Source organism: Siniperca chuatsi, linkage group LG23 (genome assembly GCF_020085105.1).
Source record: "Siniperca chuatsi isolate FFG_IHB_CAS linkage group LG23, ASM2008510v1, whole genome shotgun sequence".
NCBI lineage: Eukaryota > Metazoa > Chordata > Actinopteri > Centrarchiformes > Sinipercidae > Siniperca > Siniperca chuatsi.
Window position 1 is genome coordinate 5,177,865 of NC_058064.1, and position 21,546 is coordinate 5,199,410.

The following is a 21,546-nucleotide window of genomic DNA, read 5'->3' on the forward strand; positions in this document are numbered from 1 at the left end:
TCTAAGAGCCTTTGCTCTACAGACGATATAAATCATTAGTATAATTATGGAGATTGAAAACATCAAAGACAAAATGGAGATGTAGTCTTGAAAGTTTTACATCTGCCATCAAAAATATGTAACAAATTTCAGGCCAAATGAGCCACATTTTAATTTTGTCTCTCTGAGTCTTGAGGCAGTGGGTTCACTGAGAGCCATGTGTCCACTTCAGGCTGAAAAATAAAGTAAGTCTGGCTTTAACAGGCGTAATTCCATCAAAGCACTGTGGACTGTAATCTGGTAAACAGGCACAATGGGCATTGATGGAAGGAGAAAGACGGAGAGGGAAACAGAGGGAGGGGATGGGTGTCTAGCCAACAGTACCAACATCCATCAGAGCAACGGCACTTCCTTCCCAGCAGACAGACTGTATATGTGTTATCTGAAAGGGCACGGACAAGTGTGTGTGCATGTGTGTGTGTGTTCGAGGAACTGTGAAAAAGAGAAAGACTATGTGTGTGTGTGTGTAGGCTGGTCTGCCTCACTCTCTTCCCTAAGGAGGTCAGTCTGTACAACAAACACTCACATTCTTCCAGCCCGGCTGACCTCATAAATAAGACAAGGAGTGCTGCATACTCTACACACACAAAACACACACACACACACACATCACCTTTTCCCCACATTACAGGTGAACACGAAAAGCTTTCAGTTCAAGAGATGACATGCTTTCATGTTGCGGAAGAAAGAAGAGAGGCAGAATCGCTCCCAGCTACAGTACGAACCCCAAAACCTTCTGCTGCCATCTGTTGAGCCCTGAGCCTGAGCCAGCAGCAATCCCACACATGCATGCAGGCAAACTTTAAATCAAGTTATCAGTCAGGTGATATGTTTTTAATATTTCAGTACATATTGTTGACGCAATTATGTTTTGACTTACTACTCTGTAGCAGTGGAGGGTAATCCTTAGCTGACCGCTTTATTAGGCTTCATGACATAAGTTCATAATGCAAACAGGCATAAGGCTGAAGAGTACTTTCATTATTCATTAATGTGCTAGTTAGTTAGAAACCTGTTATTTGTTTGGCATTTTTGCTTGATAAAGGACTTAAACGATTATGAAAATTAATACATTTTTTGTCTGAAAGTCTTTTCAGTGCTAAGTGATAGTAAGTTTTATGTAAAGAGGGTTGTATTTTTGTTTAAAACCCATTAATTATCGGTTTACTGAGAGAGTTTGATTTCTATTAACAATTTGTTTATCATTCAACAATTAGAGGTTAATTTCCATGTTCATATTCATTCGCCATGACAGCTGAGCAAACTCCATCTGCTGATGAAGGCCACAGGACACAGCTGAAAGCTCCAGAACTAATACAGTTAAGTGGACCTTGCAGCAACATTGTTTTTTCAAACTGCTATTTCCAAGGTCAATAATCAATAAATAAACCTTGAAACTAAATTACGGGTTTCCTGAATAGATGTAAGTCTGAGGAAATTCATGTATAAGCAGGTCCAGGTTTACAGTCGCTCTTCATATTTGTACATGAAACGCAGAGGAAGTGAGGTACTACAGCCCACTCATACATACTGTACAGTATAGGGCTTTGTTGTCAACACCTTGCACAGGCAACTGCCAATATAGGTGATGCACAACCACAAAAAAAACCCACACAGGAGCAGAAAAAGTCCAATCAGCAGCAGCTGCTGGTGTGTGAGAGTGCAATTTGACCTCTTTTAACCTCTGGGTCATCAGCTGAGGGGTTAAAGGGCGAAAGTCTTGCTCCTAGCACAGGTAGCTGAGACATACATAAACCAATATGTGAAGCACAGAGTCAAAAGAGAGAGACAGAAAGGAAAAGAAGTTGCTATTTTCACACCTTCATGCACAAAAGGTGGAGAGAAAATCTTGGAATAAATGCAAAAAGGCAAATTATTCGGTTTCTTACTTCCATGCACAAGCCCGTCAAAGAGGGCGTAAACACGCACTTCATATGAGAACGCTGCAGGGAGTCCAGGGCAGCACCACGCTTGGCATGCGCCTCCACACACATCTGCAGAGCAGCTCCCGACACACACTGCTTCAATTAAACATCAATGGACTTCAGGAAGCCCTCTTGTGCTACAGTCAAAGTACGCCTATTAAACACTCACTCATGCACATACACACTCACAGAGTTTCCCCCACCTGGCTGCGCTCTGCTTTCATTCTGCTAACTACGGCGTATGACTCTTGCATGTTGTCTTACTGCGGAAAGAACTGAATTTGTTCCAGTAGGAGGGGTAATGATGGAAAGGGTGCACTTTAAATCATTTGATTAGAAAAGCATGTAGCGTGGTTTACCTGTCATACAGGGCGTGTATGATCATTAACTATTCATTCATAGAGGAAAAAAAGGCTGCCTACTGAGCAGGAAACTCTCCACCTCCAGCATCTCACTGCAGGTGTGTATCCGCCCTCCTTTCCACCTGCTTTCTGAGCGTGTTTGGATGAAGAGAAATGGTGGAAATTCTACCAAGACTTGATACAAATCTGATCATCCAAAGCACTTCTGGCAGGTAGTCATGAATTGTGAAGAGAAAAGGCAAAGTAATCAGTTTTTTGGTTAAAGAAAGAGAAACATGATTTGACTGTGTATACTTGACAATAAAACTCTACATCAACAGATTGTTTGGCCACTAGGGGGCAGCGCAACAAGCTGTACAACCTTGACATGTATTCAACTTATATAAGTTGTTATTCGCCATAACCCCCAATACACAATCACAAACGGAGTACCTGCAGCGTAAAAACAGACTATGAAATGTAAAAATACCCGGAGCGTATTTTTACGCTTTAAGTCTACTTTCTTCTGTTTTACGCACGTAACTACAGTGATTGTGTATTGGGCTCTGAGAGCTGCCAAAACGCGGGTGACCTAAGCTCAGTTTGTGTCTGCCTCATGCTGCTGGAAATGATGCTGAGAGAATGGACCAAAAGAATGAGCGTAAAGAAGCTGAAATGCTCCGTAGAGCTGAGGGGATCTGCAGAGTCAGGTGATAATGATCTGTAGGTTTGTTGCTATGAGCCACACCTTTCACATTACATGTATTCGATCCAGTGTGATTACGAAGATATTGATTAGCGCAGCTTTAACTTGCCTTCAGACAGATTTTAATGTCTGATGTAAAGGTAAGAGACATGCAGCTTCCTCCTCACCTCTCCACGGTTGCATGGATAAGCCCCGGAGTATTTGGAGGTGCAGATGGCCCCGTCCCGGCCTGCACCTGCACCTGCCTTTCCCTCCTCCAGCCCGAAGGCGGCGCTGCAGTTGCTGGCGTAGTACTGCAGCATCTTCCACGTTCTCCCAAAGTCCTGCGACCGCTCCAGAGTCATGGCAGCAGGCCTCGGCGAGCGAAACACTATGATGAGATGTGTGAAGTAGAACTCCGCCTCCAGGTCCAGCTGCACCGTCTCAGACTCCACCCCCTCAGCTGACTGCCACCAGGTGTTGGGGTGACGGAAGGAAGAGTCGGACATGGCCCCGGCCAGGTGGGACAGGAGAGGCAGGCCAGCGTTGCATTTGGCGCACTTGGCGGCGCTGCAGGCCAGGTTGGCATTGGGGTCGGAATAGGAGCAGTAGAGCTCGGTGCCGTTGTTGCCACAGACGGTCTGCGTCAGGACCCGGCGACCCAGGGCTAAGTTACCCATGCGAGGGTTGCAGGCCCGGCTCTCACAGCGAGGGGCCACACCTGCACGAAACACCTCCACCGACAGACCTGGAGGGAGAAAAAAAGAGAAGAGTTTACACATGTACTTGGTAAAATATGAGCTGAAGTCACATAACAGCTCTCTAGAGAAAACAGGAAAAAAAAAGAGTGAAAGCCTGGGTGTCAGGTGGGTATAGCAAGGTGTGGCACTCACTATACCTGAGCTGAAAGGGTCAGTTCACCCAAATCACACACCTCTAGTGGTATTTAGCCTTGCAGATACTATTTGTCCACAGATTTCTGCCTTCACCTCAAAACAATGGCGGTGAAATTTTACATTAAAAACAGCACTGAGGCATTAAAATAACATTTAAATTATTAACATGGATAATCCATAAAACTCACTGGTGGCGTTTTCACTGGGACTATTTCTTTGGCAGGATGGAGGAAGAAGAGAGCGAGAAAGATATCTTAAAACCTGAAAAAAATAAAGCCAAACCTATCTGCATGGCTAGATACCACTAGACGCAAGGGAGAATTGACCATTTGACGCCATAGGTCCAGATTTTAAGAGGAAGAGCAATAAAATTAGCCAGAAATCATATTTGAAATATACCTAAACAAAAATGACAATAGAAAAACTCTTCCCATCTAAGATGATAATTTTGTGACCTACAGTACTTCTAATAATTGACCATATTGAACAATAAAAATGTCTTGTTAATCAGCATTCAATGCCCCACTTTGACCCTAGAAATGTAATGATGCTTTCTAAGCAGGTTTGGAGGATTTGGAGATATTGGTGAACAGTGAACAGACACACCTGAATCTAAGTGATAGCAACAGTATATGTGAGAGTGAATGAGCGAAGAGTGACTCAGTGTGTCTGTGTACACAAGTCAAGTGATTTACCTCAATCGGAAATGTTATGCAAAAGAGATAATGGAGGCATTGTGCACCTGCCTGCCGCAGACTGCAGCCAGCATGGACTCTAACGCAGATAAAGTTTGGCAGCTCTGGGAGGATGAGCAGCATTCAGACGCCTTCCAGACGCTTTGCAAACCCCCCAGGGCCACAGTGTCATCTTCCAAGTGGATTTATTATCAAAAACCTGGAGCTTTCTTTGTTTTTCCATGTCAAAGATCTCACAGATGGACTCATATTAAACCTTAGAGGCCTGAATTAATGACATTTTGCACTGAGGAACCTTTTCTGGAAACATGTTTTTTGTTTAGATTAGAGTTCATGCTGAATTACATAACTGTCTGTAGGTGGGGAGGTCATGGGAGGAAGACTGAAACTTATAAAACAGAATAATCATTTATTTTAATTCTCCCATTCTGCTAATTAATAGGATGTAAACAAATAACTAAAAGAGTAAATTATGTTAAACTGTATTTAGTTTTACAGGAACTTTGAATATACCTAATTTGGAAACGACTGATCTAAATGTAAAGATACAGCACAACGCTTATGTTTTTAGTACCAAACTTCCTTCAAAATATGTGGCAGTGAACAACAATGAGGCTTAATCATATCCCTTGTTGTTCTGTGACTCTTAGAGGTTAATATGAAAACTGGAGTTTAATAATTTAGTTTATTATTTTGAATAAACTCTAAACTTTTAATATATTTGGGTTCACGTGTCAAAAATCAAAAGTAGAAACTCTTTCAGTCAGAGATTAAATTGCCTAAAAATTCAGGCGAGTTCTGCATTGCTGCACTTCTCCCTGAGGGGCAACAGCACATTGTTGCACCAGTGACAATAACTCTTGACAATAGGATATTTGATGTAAAACACACACACACACACTAACCTGCATCTGACAACACGGCCAGGCTAATTACAAATAAAATCAACATATCTCCTTGTGGCAGGAATAATCCAAAATATGTGAGAAGACGGAGAAAACTGAACCAGAAAATCCGCTGGAGTTATTCAATCATCAAGTACGCAAAGATCTCATCCACGGTAGCAAAAAAACAAAACAAAAAAACACCGACAAGTGCGCAGGTTCAAATCCAGTGTGGACTTTCTCTTTCACTCAGCTGCGATCCAATAAGGCGATAATAACTCGTGAAGAAACAGCATGATCCCGGACGGTGTGTGATGTCCCGCTGAGGGAGGAGAAGAGTGGAGAAGAAGGAGTGATCGGGTCTGCCCAGCTCGTCTGCTGCTGCGGGACCTGCAGCGTGTTTCATTTCCCCACAGTGTGCGCCAGCTGCCCGCTCTGCCCCGCGGATCTATTTCTAAGGAGCGCAGAGAGACGGAGAGCTGTGTAGTGCCAGCAGCAGCTCCGCCTCTCCTCCGCGTTTATTCGCTCGGATTTAAAGGAACAATCCAGTTTGGGCTTGGGCTGCCATGGATGGAGCAAGTACATTTAGTCAAGTGCATTCAACACATCTTATTGCTGCGCTTCTTCGTCAAAAAATATGTCCCTTATTTGAGATGTCACAAACAGAATCCATGTTTTTGGCTCGTCAGATCAAATTCATTGTACAGTCAGAGGTGAACATTTATGTTAATCTTTCGTAATATAAAGTAAGCAATGGTCTGCATGACAGGCACTTAAAGTCAGACTTTAAATGTGAAGGATTTTACAGCCATCATTGAGATACATTTGTTGATCATATTTTCCCTCAGGGCCAGTGGTGGAAGAAGCATTCTTTGACTTAGTGAGAGTACCAGTACCACAGTGTAAAAATACTCAAGTAAAATGCCTGCATTCAGATTTGTACAAAAGTATTAGCACCAAAATATGCTTCATGATGACTTATAATGATATCATTGGAGTATAATTACTGATGCATTAATGTGTACATCACTTTAATGTTGAAGCTGTATAAAGGTGAAGCCCCCCTTAATCTTAATCTACACTATTACATCATAATTTGTTGATTATATTTTGTATTATTAATCTGAACCTGCAAAGTAACTAAAGTTATCAAATCAATGTAGTGGAGAAGAAGTATAAAGTAGCAGAAAATGGAAATACTCAAGTAAAGTACAAGTACCTCAAAATTGTATTAATTACAGTACTTGAATAAATGCACTTAGTTACTTTCCACCTCTATCATATTAATACCAGGAGTTCAGGACATGACAACGTTTGGGACCCCCTGTACAGACCACGTGGAGTCTGATGAAAAGCTGATATGGGGCGTAAATGAGTGTTCATATCCACATTTCTGACTAATTGGCTTTGGATGGAGAAAGCACACACACAAAGTGATGCTGGATGAGCTGCTGACGCACTTCAAATTACACCGATTGGTTGCTCGGCTGAACCCGGCTGCGGCCTTTGTTGACAACATTGTTGGTGTCCATACAAAACCAGTGAAATATGCAAGCCAATAAATTGCAGGCTTTTTAAATTCCAGTTCTGCTTTCCACATGGCCATCTCCTCCCAACAATGGCTGCTTAATAGCCCATAAAAGGAAGAGAGGGGCAGGATAAAGGCATTCATATATGAAAAATGAACTCAGGAGCAATTTTATGCTTTTGAAAAAAGCTTTAAACTAACACAGCTTAGATTATTTGATACTTGTGTTCCAGCCTCCATGAACAATATGAGACGACAATGTGCAGAATACACAGTGCCCCCCTGTGCTCGGCAATGGTACAAAAAAACAGAAGCATTTGTAGGAAATTGATGTTGGAAAAGTGTTCTTTCCGCCCCGGCCCATTTGGGCCAAGCTCCACTGAACACAGCATGGCTTTGGCTTCTCTGTCTGCTGTGTAATCGGACCATGACCTGCTTTCTGTGCATCTGACCCGTGTCCAATAAGCAGTGAGCCAAATGAAACTATCTCACCTGTTCACTTTGTTCTGTCTGTCCTCTGTAAAACTACAATATTTCTCAGAGATCCAAACTCTTTTAAACCCAGTCTTTATGCTAAGCTAAGCTAACTGTCTGCATGCTGTAGGTCCATATAGCGTACAGACATGAGTTTGATATCTATCTTCTTATCTAACTCTTGGCAAAGAAAGCGAATAAGCAAGTGTCCCGAAATGTCGAACTACTCCTTTAAGCAGGTATAATGTTTACCATGTTCACCATCTTAGTGTAGCATGTTAGCATAACATTTGCTAATTAGCACCAAACAGAAAGTCGAGCTGGGGCTGATGGGAATGTCATTAGTTTTGCAGGTATTTGCTCATAAACCAAAGTACTGGACAAGTTGTGGCCTGATGATGGCGCTAAAGTAAAAGTCACGGGATCAGCAAAGTTATTATAGCTCATCCTGTGGGGACCATGGACGCCTGAACAAAATGTCATGGCAATCCATCCAATAGTTGTTGAGATATTTTCAGTCTGGACCAAAGTGTTGGACTGACATTGTCATCCCTAGAGCCATGCAGCTAGCGTGGCTAAAAACTCTTTAGCGTGGCTAAAGTCTGTCAAACAGTGGACTTTGGCACACGGTTGAGGAGGTTTGTGAGTCCCATGCTTCACACTTCCTGCAGTTCGTCCACTCCACAGGCCCATTCAGTGTTAACTTTTGTCTCTCAGCTGTCTGTAGACTTCAAAGCGCTGTTTGGCACCAGACTGGAATGATCCGACTGGCCTCTTCAACAAAGCTGTCTTCCTCCAAATGATGATGATATGTAAAAGGCTGCAGTAGAAAGTTTTACAAATTGTCGGAGTTGATCATTTAGACACATGCAGAGCTACACAGGCTGTCGATCTCCCTTCTCAGCCGGGGCTGTGTTGATAAACTTTTGAAGGGGGGGGGGGCACAACATTTGTAACATTTGTGCCTGGCTCTTGGCAATAATAAACTGTACAGTATTAATCGTTACGTTATTTATTCAGTGAAATAAAAAAAATGAATGCCAAATAAATATCTTTAAATATTATAATTTCAAATAATATCAATAAATAGCAGCTATTTGTAACAGTCTACAGCCATGGACAGATTATAAGGCAGTGGGCCCTGGACAGAGAGACACCTCCTTCATAGGAACAAGACACCTACTCTCTCTTTTTGATCTCTTTAAGTTCATGTTGTATCTCTTTGTGGTCATTTTTTGTCTCTTTGTGGTCATTTTTTAATCTGTTTGTGGTCGTTTTGTTTCTCTTTGTGGTCATTTTTTATCTCTTTGTGTTCATTTTTTGTCTCTTTGTGGTCATTTTTTAAAATCTCTTTATGTTCATTTTGTGTCTCTGTGGTGATTTTTTGTCTCTTTGTGGTGATTTTGCGTCTCTTTATGGTCATTTTTTAATCTTTTTGTGGTCATTTTGTTTCTCTTTGATGTGATTTTTTGTCTCTTTGTGGTTGTCTTGTGTCTCTTTATAGTCATTTTGTGTCTCTTTGCGATCCCCCCCCAGCTCTTTACATACACCCACACACACATTGCTATCATGCCATAACTGACACGGTGACTGACTGACGGATTGGTTAATTACACAGAGAGCAACTCAAAAGGTGAGGGAAGAAAAATAGGCTAAATGATGTAAAGACATGAGTATTTCAAACATGCAAAGAAAGCTCCAATGCAATTTCAGAGGAATTTTCTGACAGAACCAAGCCCTTTACTAAAGGAAGTCAGATGTTGGATTCATTCAAAGTATCAGGTATGAACTTGCTTAATGCTTTAGTAACAGCTGAATGCTTCAGCGCAGAAAAATGAGTGAAATCTTCAGACCGTTTGTGCCTGGAGAGAAATAGCTGCCCAGACAGAGAGCCAAGCACGACCCAGATATGACAGTCATTTCACTTTCTGCTCCAAGACAAGTCAGAGTTTTCAATTACTGGATAACTCTTTGTTAATGTTCATGTTAAAGTGAAATATTCTATAGAGCAGCTGTTGCACAAACAGTTCAAATCAGACAAGACAGAGAGACTTACAGTGATGCTAGATATACTTCAGAAGAAAGAAAATATGATTTCATTTGCGTTGACAAATTTTTAAAAGAATGTCCTTTCAAGCTTATTATTATGATATATGACATAAGAGGGAATAATACACATCATCAAGTAATATAAGGTCACTTTAAGTTGTTACAGCGAGAAATGAAATTATAAGTCATTTAACTGTTTAGGTAAGTTTAGTTTAGTAAACTGAATATGTTTAGGTTTTAGAGTGAGAGGCGAGAAGAGGCAATGGCGACAGCACAAAATTGAATAATTTGTGTGTGTGTTAGCTTTATTGACTTCTTTTCTAATCGAACATTATCACTCATTTTATATTTAACAAAGTTCATAATGAAAATATAGACTTAAAAATGAACAAAAACAATAAAACTTAATAAAAAATAACTTTCTATCATTAATTTCTATCACCTCACAGAGTAAATGCAAGAACTATTTCTTTGAGGTAGTTCTAAGCTTGAAACTGCTGTTGACATTAAGTGTGTGTGTGTGTGTGTGTGTGCATTACCTGAGGCTGAATATATTGTTTGAAAGCAATAATCAAGACACTAATGAAGGAGACTGACAGTTGTGAAGAGGTCTAAGGAGACAAATACATAACCAATACTCAAATCATTTAAAGCTGACAGGTGTTTCACAAAGGAGGCAGTGCTTATTGTGAAAAGTCTGTTGAATTAAATGAGCAAACTGAACCAGGATCAGTTTGGAGCTAATGTAAACAGTGAAGTCTGGTGGTACTTGTATTTTGTGTTTTGTTTTCATGCCAGTTTATATTTCTACTCCACTACAATACAGAGGGAAATATTGTCATTTTTACTCGACTACATTTATATGACAGCTTTAGTTACTAGTTACTTTACAAATAAATTTGTGTTAATTTTGAGGTTTGGACTTTTGGTTGCCAAAATGAAGCATTGTGAAGCTGTCACTTTGGGCTCTTTGTAATTATGACGACATTTCTTAATATTTTCAGATTTTTTACAAACCAAACAATCAATCGATTAATGGAGAAAATAAATAGCAAATTAATCCATAATATAAATAATCAGTAGTTGCCGTGCTAAAAAACGGTTAAAAAATAGCTCCTACATTTTCTTGATTATACTTACATAATTTTACCTAAGTAAGATTTTAAATCCAGGATTTTTACTTTACTTACTGGAGTATTTTTAAGCAAAACACATCTGTCAGTAAATGACTGACGCGGCAGTGTAAACCTCACACCACTAGGTGGCAGTACGGAAAAACACGAAGACTCCTCGGAGGTCAAAGTGTTGCACTTCCTGCTCGGCGGTAAAGCGTGTGCTGCTTTGCGAACTGCAAACGTTATTGTGACGAAAAGATACAAAAGCTGTTAGTTCCCAGACATTAATAAGTAGAACAGAAATGGTGAGTACATTTTACTAATTTTAACTATCAACTCATTAGATGTTTTGTGGGATTTTTTTTCGTTACCACCGCGCAAAGATAGTAGCCTTTTTGCTAGTTAGCATTAGCTACGTTCGCTTCTCATTCATGATTTCAAGTAAATGAATGAATCCCTCACATTTAAGCTAGGCACACAGGCAGTGCATTATGTAATATTAATTTACTTAAGCTGTAAGACGGTGGATGTATTGCTCTCTTTCATTTATAACTGAAATTGTGCCGCCTTTCGTTTGAGTTTGGCCCAATTTCTGTGGAGATAAAGTCGCACCAAACTCCATTTTAAAGTTCTCTAATTTAGCGAGCATATGCTTATAGGCAAACAGTACGTTTTATAATTAGTATCACTTGCTCCACATAAACTCCTAGCTTTATCTTTCTACCCGTAAAGACATTGTTGTTCGGGTTGCCTGGGCTGCACGCAGCCTAATTGGCTTACTGTGGAAAACCGCACATTCTCTGAGGAAAATAGTGCATAAATGGGTGTATATTTCTAAAAACATAATGCATTTAGGCTGTATTCTATAAGGTGCAGGCTACACCAGCCGCTGCTTTTCAGTTAGGTATACATCCAATCACAACACAGCAGCAACACCTGTAAATATCAACTTAAAATTGGTTTACCTAACATTATCTTATTTACAGCCATACATCGGGAAGCATCTGCTCTTCAGAGAGCTGTTATATTTGAAATAAGAACTTAAGTGGTCAAATGTTTAGTGCCGAATTTACTATCATATCATCACATAACAGAAAAGTTCACTAGATAAATGTTTTCATTCCACATGTTGGTGATATGATAAGCCACAATTATTTGCCAGATTTTTTAAACTAAATTTGGCATGAGTTTTGCTATTTAGAGAACAAAATTGTTTGCGACAATAATGAATAACCTGTATAATTTTGGTGAATGCTGTCACAATATATATGTATAGTTATCCAAATTAGCCAAAGGTTAATAAAGTAAAGTGTATACAATAACCTTCCTTATCTTCTTTCTCCATAGAGTTTACCTCTGAACCCAAAGCCATTCCTGAATGGCCTGACAGGCAAGCCAGTGATGGTGAAACTGAAGTGGGGAATGGAGTATAAGGGCTACCTGGTGTCTGTGGATGGGTACATGAATATGCAGGTGAGAACAATTTATTGTATTGTATGCCTTGTTTGTTCCCATACAAAGGTTAAGATCAACCCTGATATGTGCCATCCTTGCTTGCAGAGAGAGAATATTTTACTAAACTTTTTTTGGATATTGTGGTATTGTTGATCCACTGGTAAATCAAACAGAAGTTATCAACCAAGCAGTTTGCATTTCACATTTTAGTAACATTTCAACTTGTTAGTCCCTCATGACTTTGAATTGTTCACACTTTTAAAGGAAGATGTGCTTCTGCCCACCTCACACAGTCACAGGCCGGATCAACAAAGTTGTCTGAAATAAAAGAGTCATATCACAAACAAAATGTCTGAGGAATTATACATTACAAGTGTCAGAGCTTCCATTTGTCCTTAAAGGGACAGTTCACCCCAAAATCAAAAATACGTATTTTTCCTCGTATCTGTAGTGCTCTTTATCCATCTAGATTGTTTTGGTGTGAGGAACTATCAGTAGAAAGAAAATAGTTCCTACATGAAACTGCTCACAACAAATCTGTGGGTTATCTTGAGTAACAGGGTTGTGATTTCTGTAAAGAGACGTTGATGTTTTCAAATGTATTTTTTGGCGCTTTGAGCACCACAAGCCGAGTGTCATATAGTCCCAATATATTCAAAACATGCACACATCTCTACGGCCGATATCTCCAAAACTCAGCAACTCACACCAAAACAATCTAAATGGATACTGCAGGTAAGAGGAAAAATATGTATTTTTGTTTTTGGGGTGAACTGTCCCTTTTAATGTGAGCAGCCTGCCAGCGACTACGTGCAGTGCTAGTGAACATATTTTTCTTTAACAAGCAAATTACTTTTGTACACAAAGTTCAGTTGTCGATTCCCCAGAAAGAGACCTCTGTTTTTACAAGACAACGTATAATTTATTGGGTGGGGAAAAAATTAACCACGTGTTTGAACGCACGTGTCCGCACATTCAGCCCATAAAAGTAGGATCTCTAAAAAAATTCTTTATCATATACTTTCATGGGCTGTGTGAGTGTACGGTGATTACCACAAACACCTGTGGTTTATTTTTTCTAACTTTACATACATCTCGCAGTTGCCAGAGGGTCTTGTTGTGCTGAAGCGTTTTTCTCTTTTTCATAATTTATTGGGATTTTATTATCCCAAGCTGTACCACTTAGATCAGTGCGAACAAATGTCCACATTCATATTTTTGGGACATCATTATTACCCAATAGGATTTAACCCTTATGCGAAGCGTCTTGACCTTTTTTATATTGATATATATGTTTTCCTGACAGCTGGCAAACACAGAAGAGTATGTGGATGGAGCATTGGCGGGTCATCTTGGTGAAGTGCTTATCAGGTATGTTACATTTACTGCTTTTCAACAAGGTTATCTCAAGTAAGATAATGTTTTTTAAGGGTCCTTGCCAGGAAAGCATCACACAACAGCAGAACAATGAAATCTGGATCGGAAAAGCAGCATCAGATTGGAATCTGAACAGTTTTTGGCTAAACAATACAGAGAAAGTTGTTTTTATGGCCTTAAGATTCCTAACTACCTCATCTAACTTGTGTTAATAATTAACTTGTTGCCTTTCAAAGAAATCAATGGTGGAAACAGGGGAGCACTACATGGTCGACCGATTGTTCTTCAGTCTTTTTCCCTGCTGTGCGCTAACAGGTGTGTTTCATACCCACAGGTGCAATAATGTTTTGTACATCAGAGGTGTAGAAGAAGAGGAAGAAGATGGAGAAATGAGGGAGTGATGTTGGTGAACAGGACTCTGTCTGAGTGTGATTGTACCTCGTAGTTGAGTTGATGTGTGTTTGTGTTTTCACCATGTGAAACAAATGAACGCTTGTGGGTTTTGGTTATTTTTCAAGCAGTCAAGACTTTTTTTTTTTTACTGTATGTAGGGCCAATTTTATGTTGTGACATTGTGATACAGACACAATAAATGATTATACCCTTTCTTAAACCTGATTGTTGTGGTTTGTGCATGTAATATGTAACAAAAGCAGCATATGTAAATTCCTCTTTAATTATTACTGAACACTGCAACTACAGAGATAATGTCTGTGGCAGAAGCACCACCCCTCTTTGTGCACTTTAAACTGCTTTCCTGGACAAATATTTGCCTGTTCCCAAACTAGCTTAAAGCCAGTCTCTCTGAAGTAAGAGTCTGCCTGGGATGAATCAAAATGTCCAGTAATTACAGACTACTGGTGAAGAATGCCAAACAGGTGGTTCTGATCTGCAACAATGGAGAGAAGTACATGACCAAACATGGGATGCAAAATCTTTGTGTGATTGAAAATGGGAGCGTAGTGATAGGGAGGTAAGTTTTCTAAACCACAATTTAAGAGAGGCATCTGAGAGTACTTAATACCATGTGAGAGGCATGGTTTGAACAGTGGGGTCACTGGTCATTAGCAGGCCAACTCAAAAGTACACTTTTATTAAATTTTGTATGACTTAGTGAAGAATTGTGACACAAATAGCTTTAGTTCTCACCTATGTAGCTGCATAGCTAAGGTTTTTTGCGTGTAAAAGCTAAAGGGAATGTATTTACTGCAGCACAGGAGTCATGTAAAATAATGTACACTTGTGGCTCCTATAGGCTGTAGTGGCTCATTACACCCAAAAACAAAATCACTGAATGGATGGAAAACTGATCCAAGGGGGTTTTAAAGAGTTTATTTAGCTTAAGAAGTAGGAGAATTTCTGTAACCCATAAAGGAAACACTTCATCTTTCAGTTTATCATAAAAAAAATCACATCAAAAAGCACCAAATTTGGAGATACATGGTTTTCACTGCACAGGAAGGGTATGAAAATTTGTAATCTGAAAATTAACTAAAGCTGTCAGACAAATGTAGTGCAGTAAAAATAACATTTGCCTCTGAGATGTAGAGGAGTAGAAATATAAAGGTGCATAAAATGGAAATACTCAAGTAAAGTACAAGTACCTTGAATTTGTACTTACGTACAGTACTTGAGTAAATGTCCTTAATTTCATTCCACCTCTGAATATTGGTGGATATTTTGGTTTCTGGGTATTTACTATAATTATTCTATTTATTACTATTGCTGTTCGCTCACCACAAGTGGGGCAAAAAATCTATAGTTTGGACTGAGGGTGGCTTCACAGAAAATGCCATGTTGTTACAAAAAGGTTTATCTCTACGGTGGCCATTTTAGAAAATCTCAGGCTCCGCTTTCGTTAGTCTAAGCTGTACTTTGTCAACCTCAGCTGCAGGTTCAGTTCCGAGCTGTGCTTTAAAGTGAATGTTGACATGAAAGTAACTAATTCCTTCATCCAGTGATGGGCTGATTAAAGCTGTGGGGCCTGCGGAAATCATCAGAGCACAGTATTCAGAAGTGTCCTTTGAGAAAGTGATTGATGCTACAGGAATGTGTGTCCTGCCTGGTGAGTATCAGCTGTGATTTTTATGGTTTTTGCACACAATCTCAGCAGAGTCCTACATGGACTGTCTATACAATTACATAATATCAGTGATTAGCATTTCAAGAACCTTCTTGTTTCAGGGTTGGTTGACGCCCACACCCATCCAGTCTGGGCTGGTGACAGGGTGCATGAATTTGCAATGAAGGTAAATCATTATGCCCAATATGTGTTTACCATTTTTTTTCAAACTGACTTCCACAGCTGCTAAAATTTTAATGAAATGCGTGATACTCTTGCAGCTGGCAGGTGCCACCTACATGGACGTGCACCGGGCCGGTGGAGGGATCCACTTCACGGTGGAGCACACTCGAGCCACCAGCTCCGTAGAGCTGCTGGCCTCCCTCAGCAGCAGGTTGGGCCGGATGCAGCGGGCAGGTACTACCCTGGTGGAGTGTAAGAGCGGATATGGCCTGGAGCTGCAGACTGAGCTCAAGATGCTGGAGGTGATCGAGGAGGCCAGAAGGATCCTGCCCATCAACATCTCCTCAACCTACTGTGGAGCCCACGCAGTGCCCAAGTATGGACCATCCTCAGAATGATCTAATTTCACATCACATCCTGAAAAATTAATCTTTCTCTGTCCTTTATTCAGAGGGAAGACAGTTGCAGAAGCCACAAAGGACATCCTGCAGGTTCAGCTGCCACGGCTGAAAGAACAGATGTCTGCTGGGACTCTCAGAGTCGACAACATCGACGTGTTCTGTGAGCAGGGAGTGTTTGACCTCAGCTCTTCTCGCGCCATCCTGCAGGCTGGCAAAGACATGGGCCTCAACATCAACTTCCACGGAGATGAGCTTCATCCTATGAACTCTGCTCAGGTATCACTTACTCCTAAAGCTGTATTTACTGTTTTTCGGCCACTTGAAGGGCAAAGGAGCTCCACAACGAGCCGAAAAACAACCACCTCTGACATATGTATTACTAATATTTTGTCCACCCCATTTATATCAGTGAGGGTAGACAAAATTTTAGAAACACCTGTCAGTGTAATGCAATACAGTTCAACATAAGCTACACCCTCCAAAAAAAAACGTCTCTCTAAAACAGTTTAAACAAAACCTGAACATTATAACTTCAAAATAGTACTCCGCTGATTTATCAATGGACTCATGGAAAGTGATGGAAAGTTTAAAAAGTAAAAAAAAAAGGATTAAAAATCGATGCAACATAAATACTTCTTCCTTGTCAAAACATGGTGTCTACATTACCCACAATGCTATTTGGCTGCCGACAGTTCGGTTGGCGATTCGGGTGTGTTATGCTAGTAGCAGCTAACGTAGCCTCGAGCCGCTAGCCTGCAGCAGAGATGAGGAGCGAGCTACAGAGGTCTCGTGAGCTCACTTCTTTCTAACTCCACACCAACAGATTTTTGTCATTTTCAAACTTGTAGTCTTCAGACCCAACCGACGCTGACTCAAGTGACATCACTTGAGGACATTTATCAGATTTCACACAGCTCCCTCTGGAGAGACACTAAAGCTTTTATACTACTTTTTTCAGATACAGTATGTAGTAGAACCTGCAAACAGACTGTGATGCGTAAAATCATCAGAGATCCCCTTTAATGATGGAAGGATTTATTGCAGAGCTGTTTTTAGCTAACTGTATCTTGTATTGCTGACTGTTTATATATCCAGCAGACACAGAGCAGTATTATCATTCATTAGGAGTTTAGTTTCTGGCCACCTGATGGATGCAAGTCCAATATTTACTCTGTTTTGGTCTCCACCAACTCCTGTGAAAAATATCTGGGTCTTTAGCTGCTAGTCTCTAACTGTGCTGTTTGGTGCTGAGCAGGTAGTGCACAGTGGGTTTATCAGAGCTTTTTTGCCACTGTTGTAAACGGGTTGATGCGAGTGATTTTTGGAGGCCTTACATCCCTAAAAGATGTGCTGTTTTAATTTTTAATTTTAACATCAACAAATGATAACTGTAGTTTACCCGTATAACATTATCCATTATTTTGTAAATGTAAAATAATATCAAATAATCATTGGGGCTATAAAGTTAAAATGCTCATGACAAGTTCTGAGTGCCAAGGTTTCCTAAAGTTAATATTTCTTGATGCTGTTTTCATCCTTAATGTTGGTAAACACAAAATGTCAATCGCTTTTTTCCAGAGCCCAAGGTGACGTTTTCAAATAGCTTATTTTGTTCAACTAACAGTCCAAAACCCAAAGATGTTCAATTAACTGACTAATTGTTTCAACACTATACTGCAAGAATTTTTTGGCATTAGAATAATAATCTTGTTAACCTGAGTGTGTGTATGTGTGTGTCAGCTGGGTGCAGAGCTCGGAGCCTTAGCCATCAGTCACCTGGAGGAGGTCACAGACGAGGGGATCGCTGCCATGGCAACAGCAAGAACCGCGGCCGTCCTTCTACCAACTACAGCTTATATTCTACGGTATTGTAAAACTATAATACAATATATACTATTGTAATGTAGCTAAGTACATTTACTCAAGTACTGTACTTGAGTATTTTGTTTTCATGCCACTTTATACTTCTACTCTGCTACAACTCAGAGGGAAATATTGTACTTTTTTTACTTACACTACAATTAAATGACAACTTTAGTTACTAGTTACTTTACAAATAAACTTTTTGCACAAAAAAACACATGAATTGCTTATAAAATATGTTTTGTTATAAATGAAACTACCCAACAGTAAAAACAAGTACAGCTGAAATGAGTAGTCGATTCATCGATAAGTCGATTGACAGAAAATGAATTGGCAAGTATTTTTATAATCGTTTAAGTCATTTTTCATGCAAAAAAATGTCATGGGTCCAGCTTCCTAAATGGGAGGATTTGCTGCTTTTCATTTGAATTATTTGAATAAATTAAATTTGTAATATTTTTGAGGTTTGGACTGTTGGTTGGATAAAACAAAGCATTGTGAAGGTGGCACTTTGGGTCTCTGTGACGACATTTTGTCACTATTTTCTGATTTTCTTTACAAACCAAACAATCAATCGATTAATGGAGAAAATAATCAGCAGCAGAATCCTGAATGAAAATAATCATTAGTTGCAGTCTGATACAAAAAAGTTAAAAATTATCTCCACTTTTTTACAACAGTAAAATCCTAATGAGTAATAATAATCTAATGATATAATATATAATAATATAACGGTCACAGGGGACTTTTTTTTATACTTTAAGTACAGTTTCCTGATTATACTTACATACGTTTACTTAAGTAACATTTTCAATGCTTTTTTTACAGTGTGGTATTAGTACTTTTACTTAAGTAAAGTTACTTAAATGAATACTTCATCCACCACTGTGTAACACACACAAATACTCACACACCCCTTGCAGATTATTTGAGTTGTCTAATAGTCTGTGTGTGTATTCAGGCTGCCTCAGCCTCGGGCCAGAGACATGTTGGAAGCTGGAGTTATTGTTGCCCTCGGCAGCGACTTCAACCCCAACGCCTACTGCTGCTCCATGGTGAGTGCAACAGGACAGGTGTGAGGTGAAAAGCTGAGGAGTGTTGCATGATGGTTACAACTCATCCCTTGTCTCTGTCCTCTGTTTATTTGTGCTGTCCTCTCTCTGTCTTCCTCAGCCAATAGTCATGCACCTGGCCTGTGTCAATATGAGGATGTCCATGCCTGAGGCTTTGGCTGCGGCCACCATCAATGCAGCCTACGCCCTCGGGCGCTCCCACACACATGGCTCCCTGGAGGTCAACAAACACGGAGACCTGCTGATCCTTAACACCACACGGTAAATCAGGACAGAAAAAGTAGTCAAGATTTACACACACATACACACACACACACACAGAGGAAAGAATCTATCTTTTGTCCCATTTGTTTCTGGGTTTATTGCATCTTATTTTATTTTACGTTGATATTTTAGAGATAGATTTTGTGTTTAAGTCAGCTACACTTATCAAAGAAAGGTAGGGATAAAGTAATGATCAGTGAATGGAGAATCATGTACATTTCAGTGGTGAAAAGTAACAATGTACTTAAGTAAAACTTTTAGGTTCTTGTGCTTTGAGTATTCCCATTTTATGTGACTTTATACTTCTACTCCACTACATTTCAGAGGGAAATATTGTACTTTTTACTCCAATACATTTATTTGACAGCTTTACTTTTCAGATTGAAAACATATTTACATACAAAACATGTAATTATCTTGTTAAATATTTGTTATAAACTGCAGTAAAACAGAAATCAAAATTAGCACCATCTCAACCAAATACAACAGTAAAATGCTACTTATGCATTGATAATCCAATAATATATACCAATTTAACACTCGCAGGGCCATTTTTCTGCATAATGAGTACTTTTACTTTTGATATCTGAAGTACGAATATTTCTGTACTTTAACATAAGTAAAATTAGATTCCATATTTTAGTAACCTTGAAATGTGGTGGCTGGGTGAAGGTCTATGGATTAATGTCAAAGGAAAATGGTCTAAAAAGGATTTAAACACCTACATACTACAGCGACTAATATCTCTACTATATGCAGCTACTGCAAAAGTTGTGATCCCTCTGTGGGAAATATACCTCGCTCATGCAGGAATCTGAAAGTTTAAATTTGTTGTAGTTCACTACATATCTAATAGAGGGCTTCAAATACCTCAAAGTAAATTGAACAGCTAATGAGAACTACTGAGACCACTTTTCACCTCAGTCCAGATGAATCAGATCTAATAAATCAGCAGTGAGCAGATCTAGCAGAGCCTGATCAGTGAAGAGCCATGTAGGCCTATCTAAGATAGTCTGTGAAGACCCAAAGTTCATTCAATATTTACATTGTTCTGCTGGAATCCTACATTTATTTACAGTGTTACAAAACTCCAGCTTTGTATTGGCTACTAATGGTTTTGGCAGCTTGGCGTTTGCATGACTTTTTTAACCATTATTTTACCAAGCAGCTTGAATAAGAACACATTCTTAGTGCTAGAAGAAACAGTGAATGATACACAGTTTATAGGCCCTGTTGACTGTTGTTTTTAGTAAGCTGTGTTTAATAAAATCCCAAAATGCTAAATGCAAAAAAAGTATACCTAATATACCAAACCAAGTTTTTTCCGGATCTTCTGGTCATTCTAGATACAACAGCATCAGCTTGTCTAGATGTTTTACTCTGTCAACACCTTTAGTATTCATTGTTTGATGACTGTGTGTTTATATGAAATATGCGTGTGTAAAAACAGATCATCTCCTCTGTTTTATTGCAGATGGGAGCATCTGATCTACCAGCTGGGAGGACATCAGGAGCTAATCCGTTACGTAGTCATCAAAGGCCACGTCATCTTTGATAATGACAGAACCATGGACTTATAACCAGAGAATAACCACCTCCTGACCGATTCAGATTAGTGAAAGGAACTATTAATAATATTAATAGACAGCTACGGCATGTATTCAGCTGAGATCTTAGGGGAATACTTAGACATTTTTTGGAAATGCATGTATATGTCTGGAAACAGGTAGCTAGTTTAGCGCTGTCCACTTCCTGGAGTCTCTGCTGGTTGCCTGGCAACCCAACGGAGACGACTAGACTGTTTCCCTATTTCCAGTGTTTATGCTAAGCTAAGCTAACCTGCAGCTGGCTGTAGCTTGTATTTAACGCATTGGGAACATTTTGGGAAGCCGTACAGTATTTCCCAAAATGTCGAACTGTTTCTTTATGTTAATATTAACATAAAATCAGCTGCCTGTCAAAGAATGTGGCTCAGGCCAATGAATCAATGTACTATCGAAGCAGTATTAACAACTCGTCTAGAAACTGACGTTTTGAGATAAATGCCATGTTACCTGTTGATTATGTTATAATCGGTCTCTCTATTCAAACACCTTCTCTTTTGTCAGTAAAAAGCATTTTATCAAGTTGTCAGTTATTCAGTGACTTCAGCAAGCAGAGGAATTTCATTATCACCTAAAAAACAGGTAAAATATTTCGCACTTCAGGTGATCAAACAGTTTATTGATTGACGTGAT

General features: G+C 39.6%; 3 protein-coding genes across 4 annotated transcripts in view; 2 read left to right on the forward strand and 1 right to left on the reverse strand.

Annotated features, from left to right (window-relative positions):
- ntn4 (netrin 4) overlaps positions 1–5,944 on the reverse strand; it is a 31,069-nt gene extending 25,125 nt beyond the window's left edge. Inside the window, exons 1-2 of one of the 2 annotated variants that reach the window (XM_044186881.1) lie at positions 5,487–5,944; positions 3,179–3,738 (exon numbers count right to left, since the gene is read on the reverse strand). In XM_044186881.1, the coding sequence (XP_044042816.1) occupies positions 3,179–3,738; positions 5,487–5,532 (606 nt within the window). In that variant the 5' untranslated portion in view covers positions 5,533–5,944. The remainder of the gene's footprint in view (positions 1–3,178; positions 3,739–5,486) is intronic. The other variant, XM_044186880.1, reaches the window with a different exon arrangement.
- A 4,832-nt stretch (positions 5,945–10,776) lies between these two features.
- Positions 10,777–14,076, forward strand: snrpf (small nuclear ribonucleoprotein polypeptide F). Its single transcript, XM_044185319.1, has 4 exons — positions 10,777–10,936; positions 11,979–12,104; positions 13,393–13,457; positions 13,798–14,076. Exons 1-4 carry the CDS (start codon positions 10,934–10,936, stop codon positions 13,862–13,864), a joined length of 261 nt encoding a protein of 86 aa, XP_044041254.1. The 5' UTR covers positions 10,777–10,933; the 3' UTR covers positions 13,865–14,076.
- A 155-nt stretch (positions 14,077–14,231) lies between these two features.
- On the forward strand, positions 14,232–21,435 carry amdhd1 (amidohydrolase domain containing 1). Its single transcript, XM_044185316.1, has 9 exons — positions 14,232–14,436; positions 15,422–15,528; positions 15,648–15,712; positions 15,807–16,084; positions 16,160–16,385; positions 17,850–17,974; positions 18,934–19,027; positions 19,146–19,306; positions 20,784–21,435. The coding sequence occupies exons 1-9, from the start codon at positions 14,300–14,302 to the stop codon at positions 20,887–20,889; spliced, it is 1,299 nt and encodes a 432-aa protein (XP_044041251.1). The 5' UTR covers positions 14,232–14,299; the 3' UTR covers positions 20,890–21,435.
- Positions 21,436–21,546: the final 111 nt, after the last annotated feature.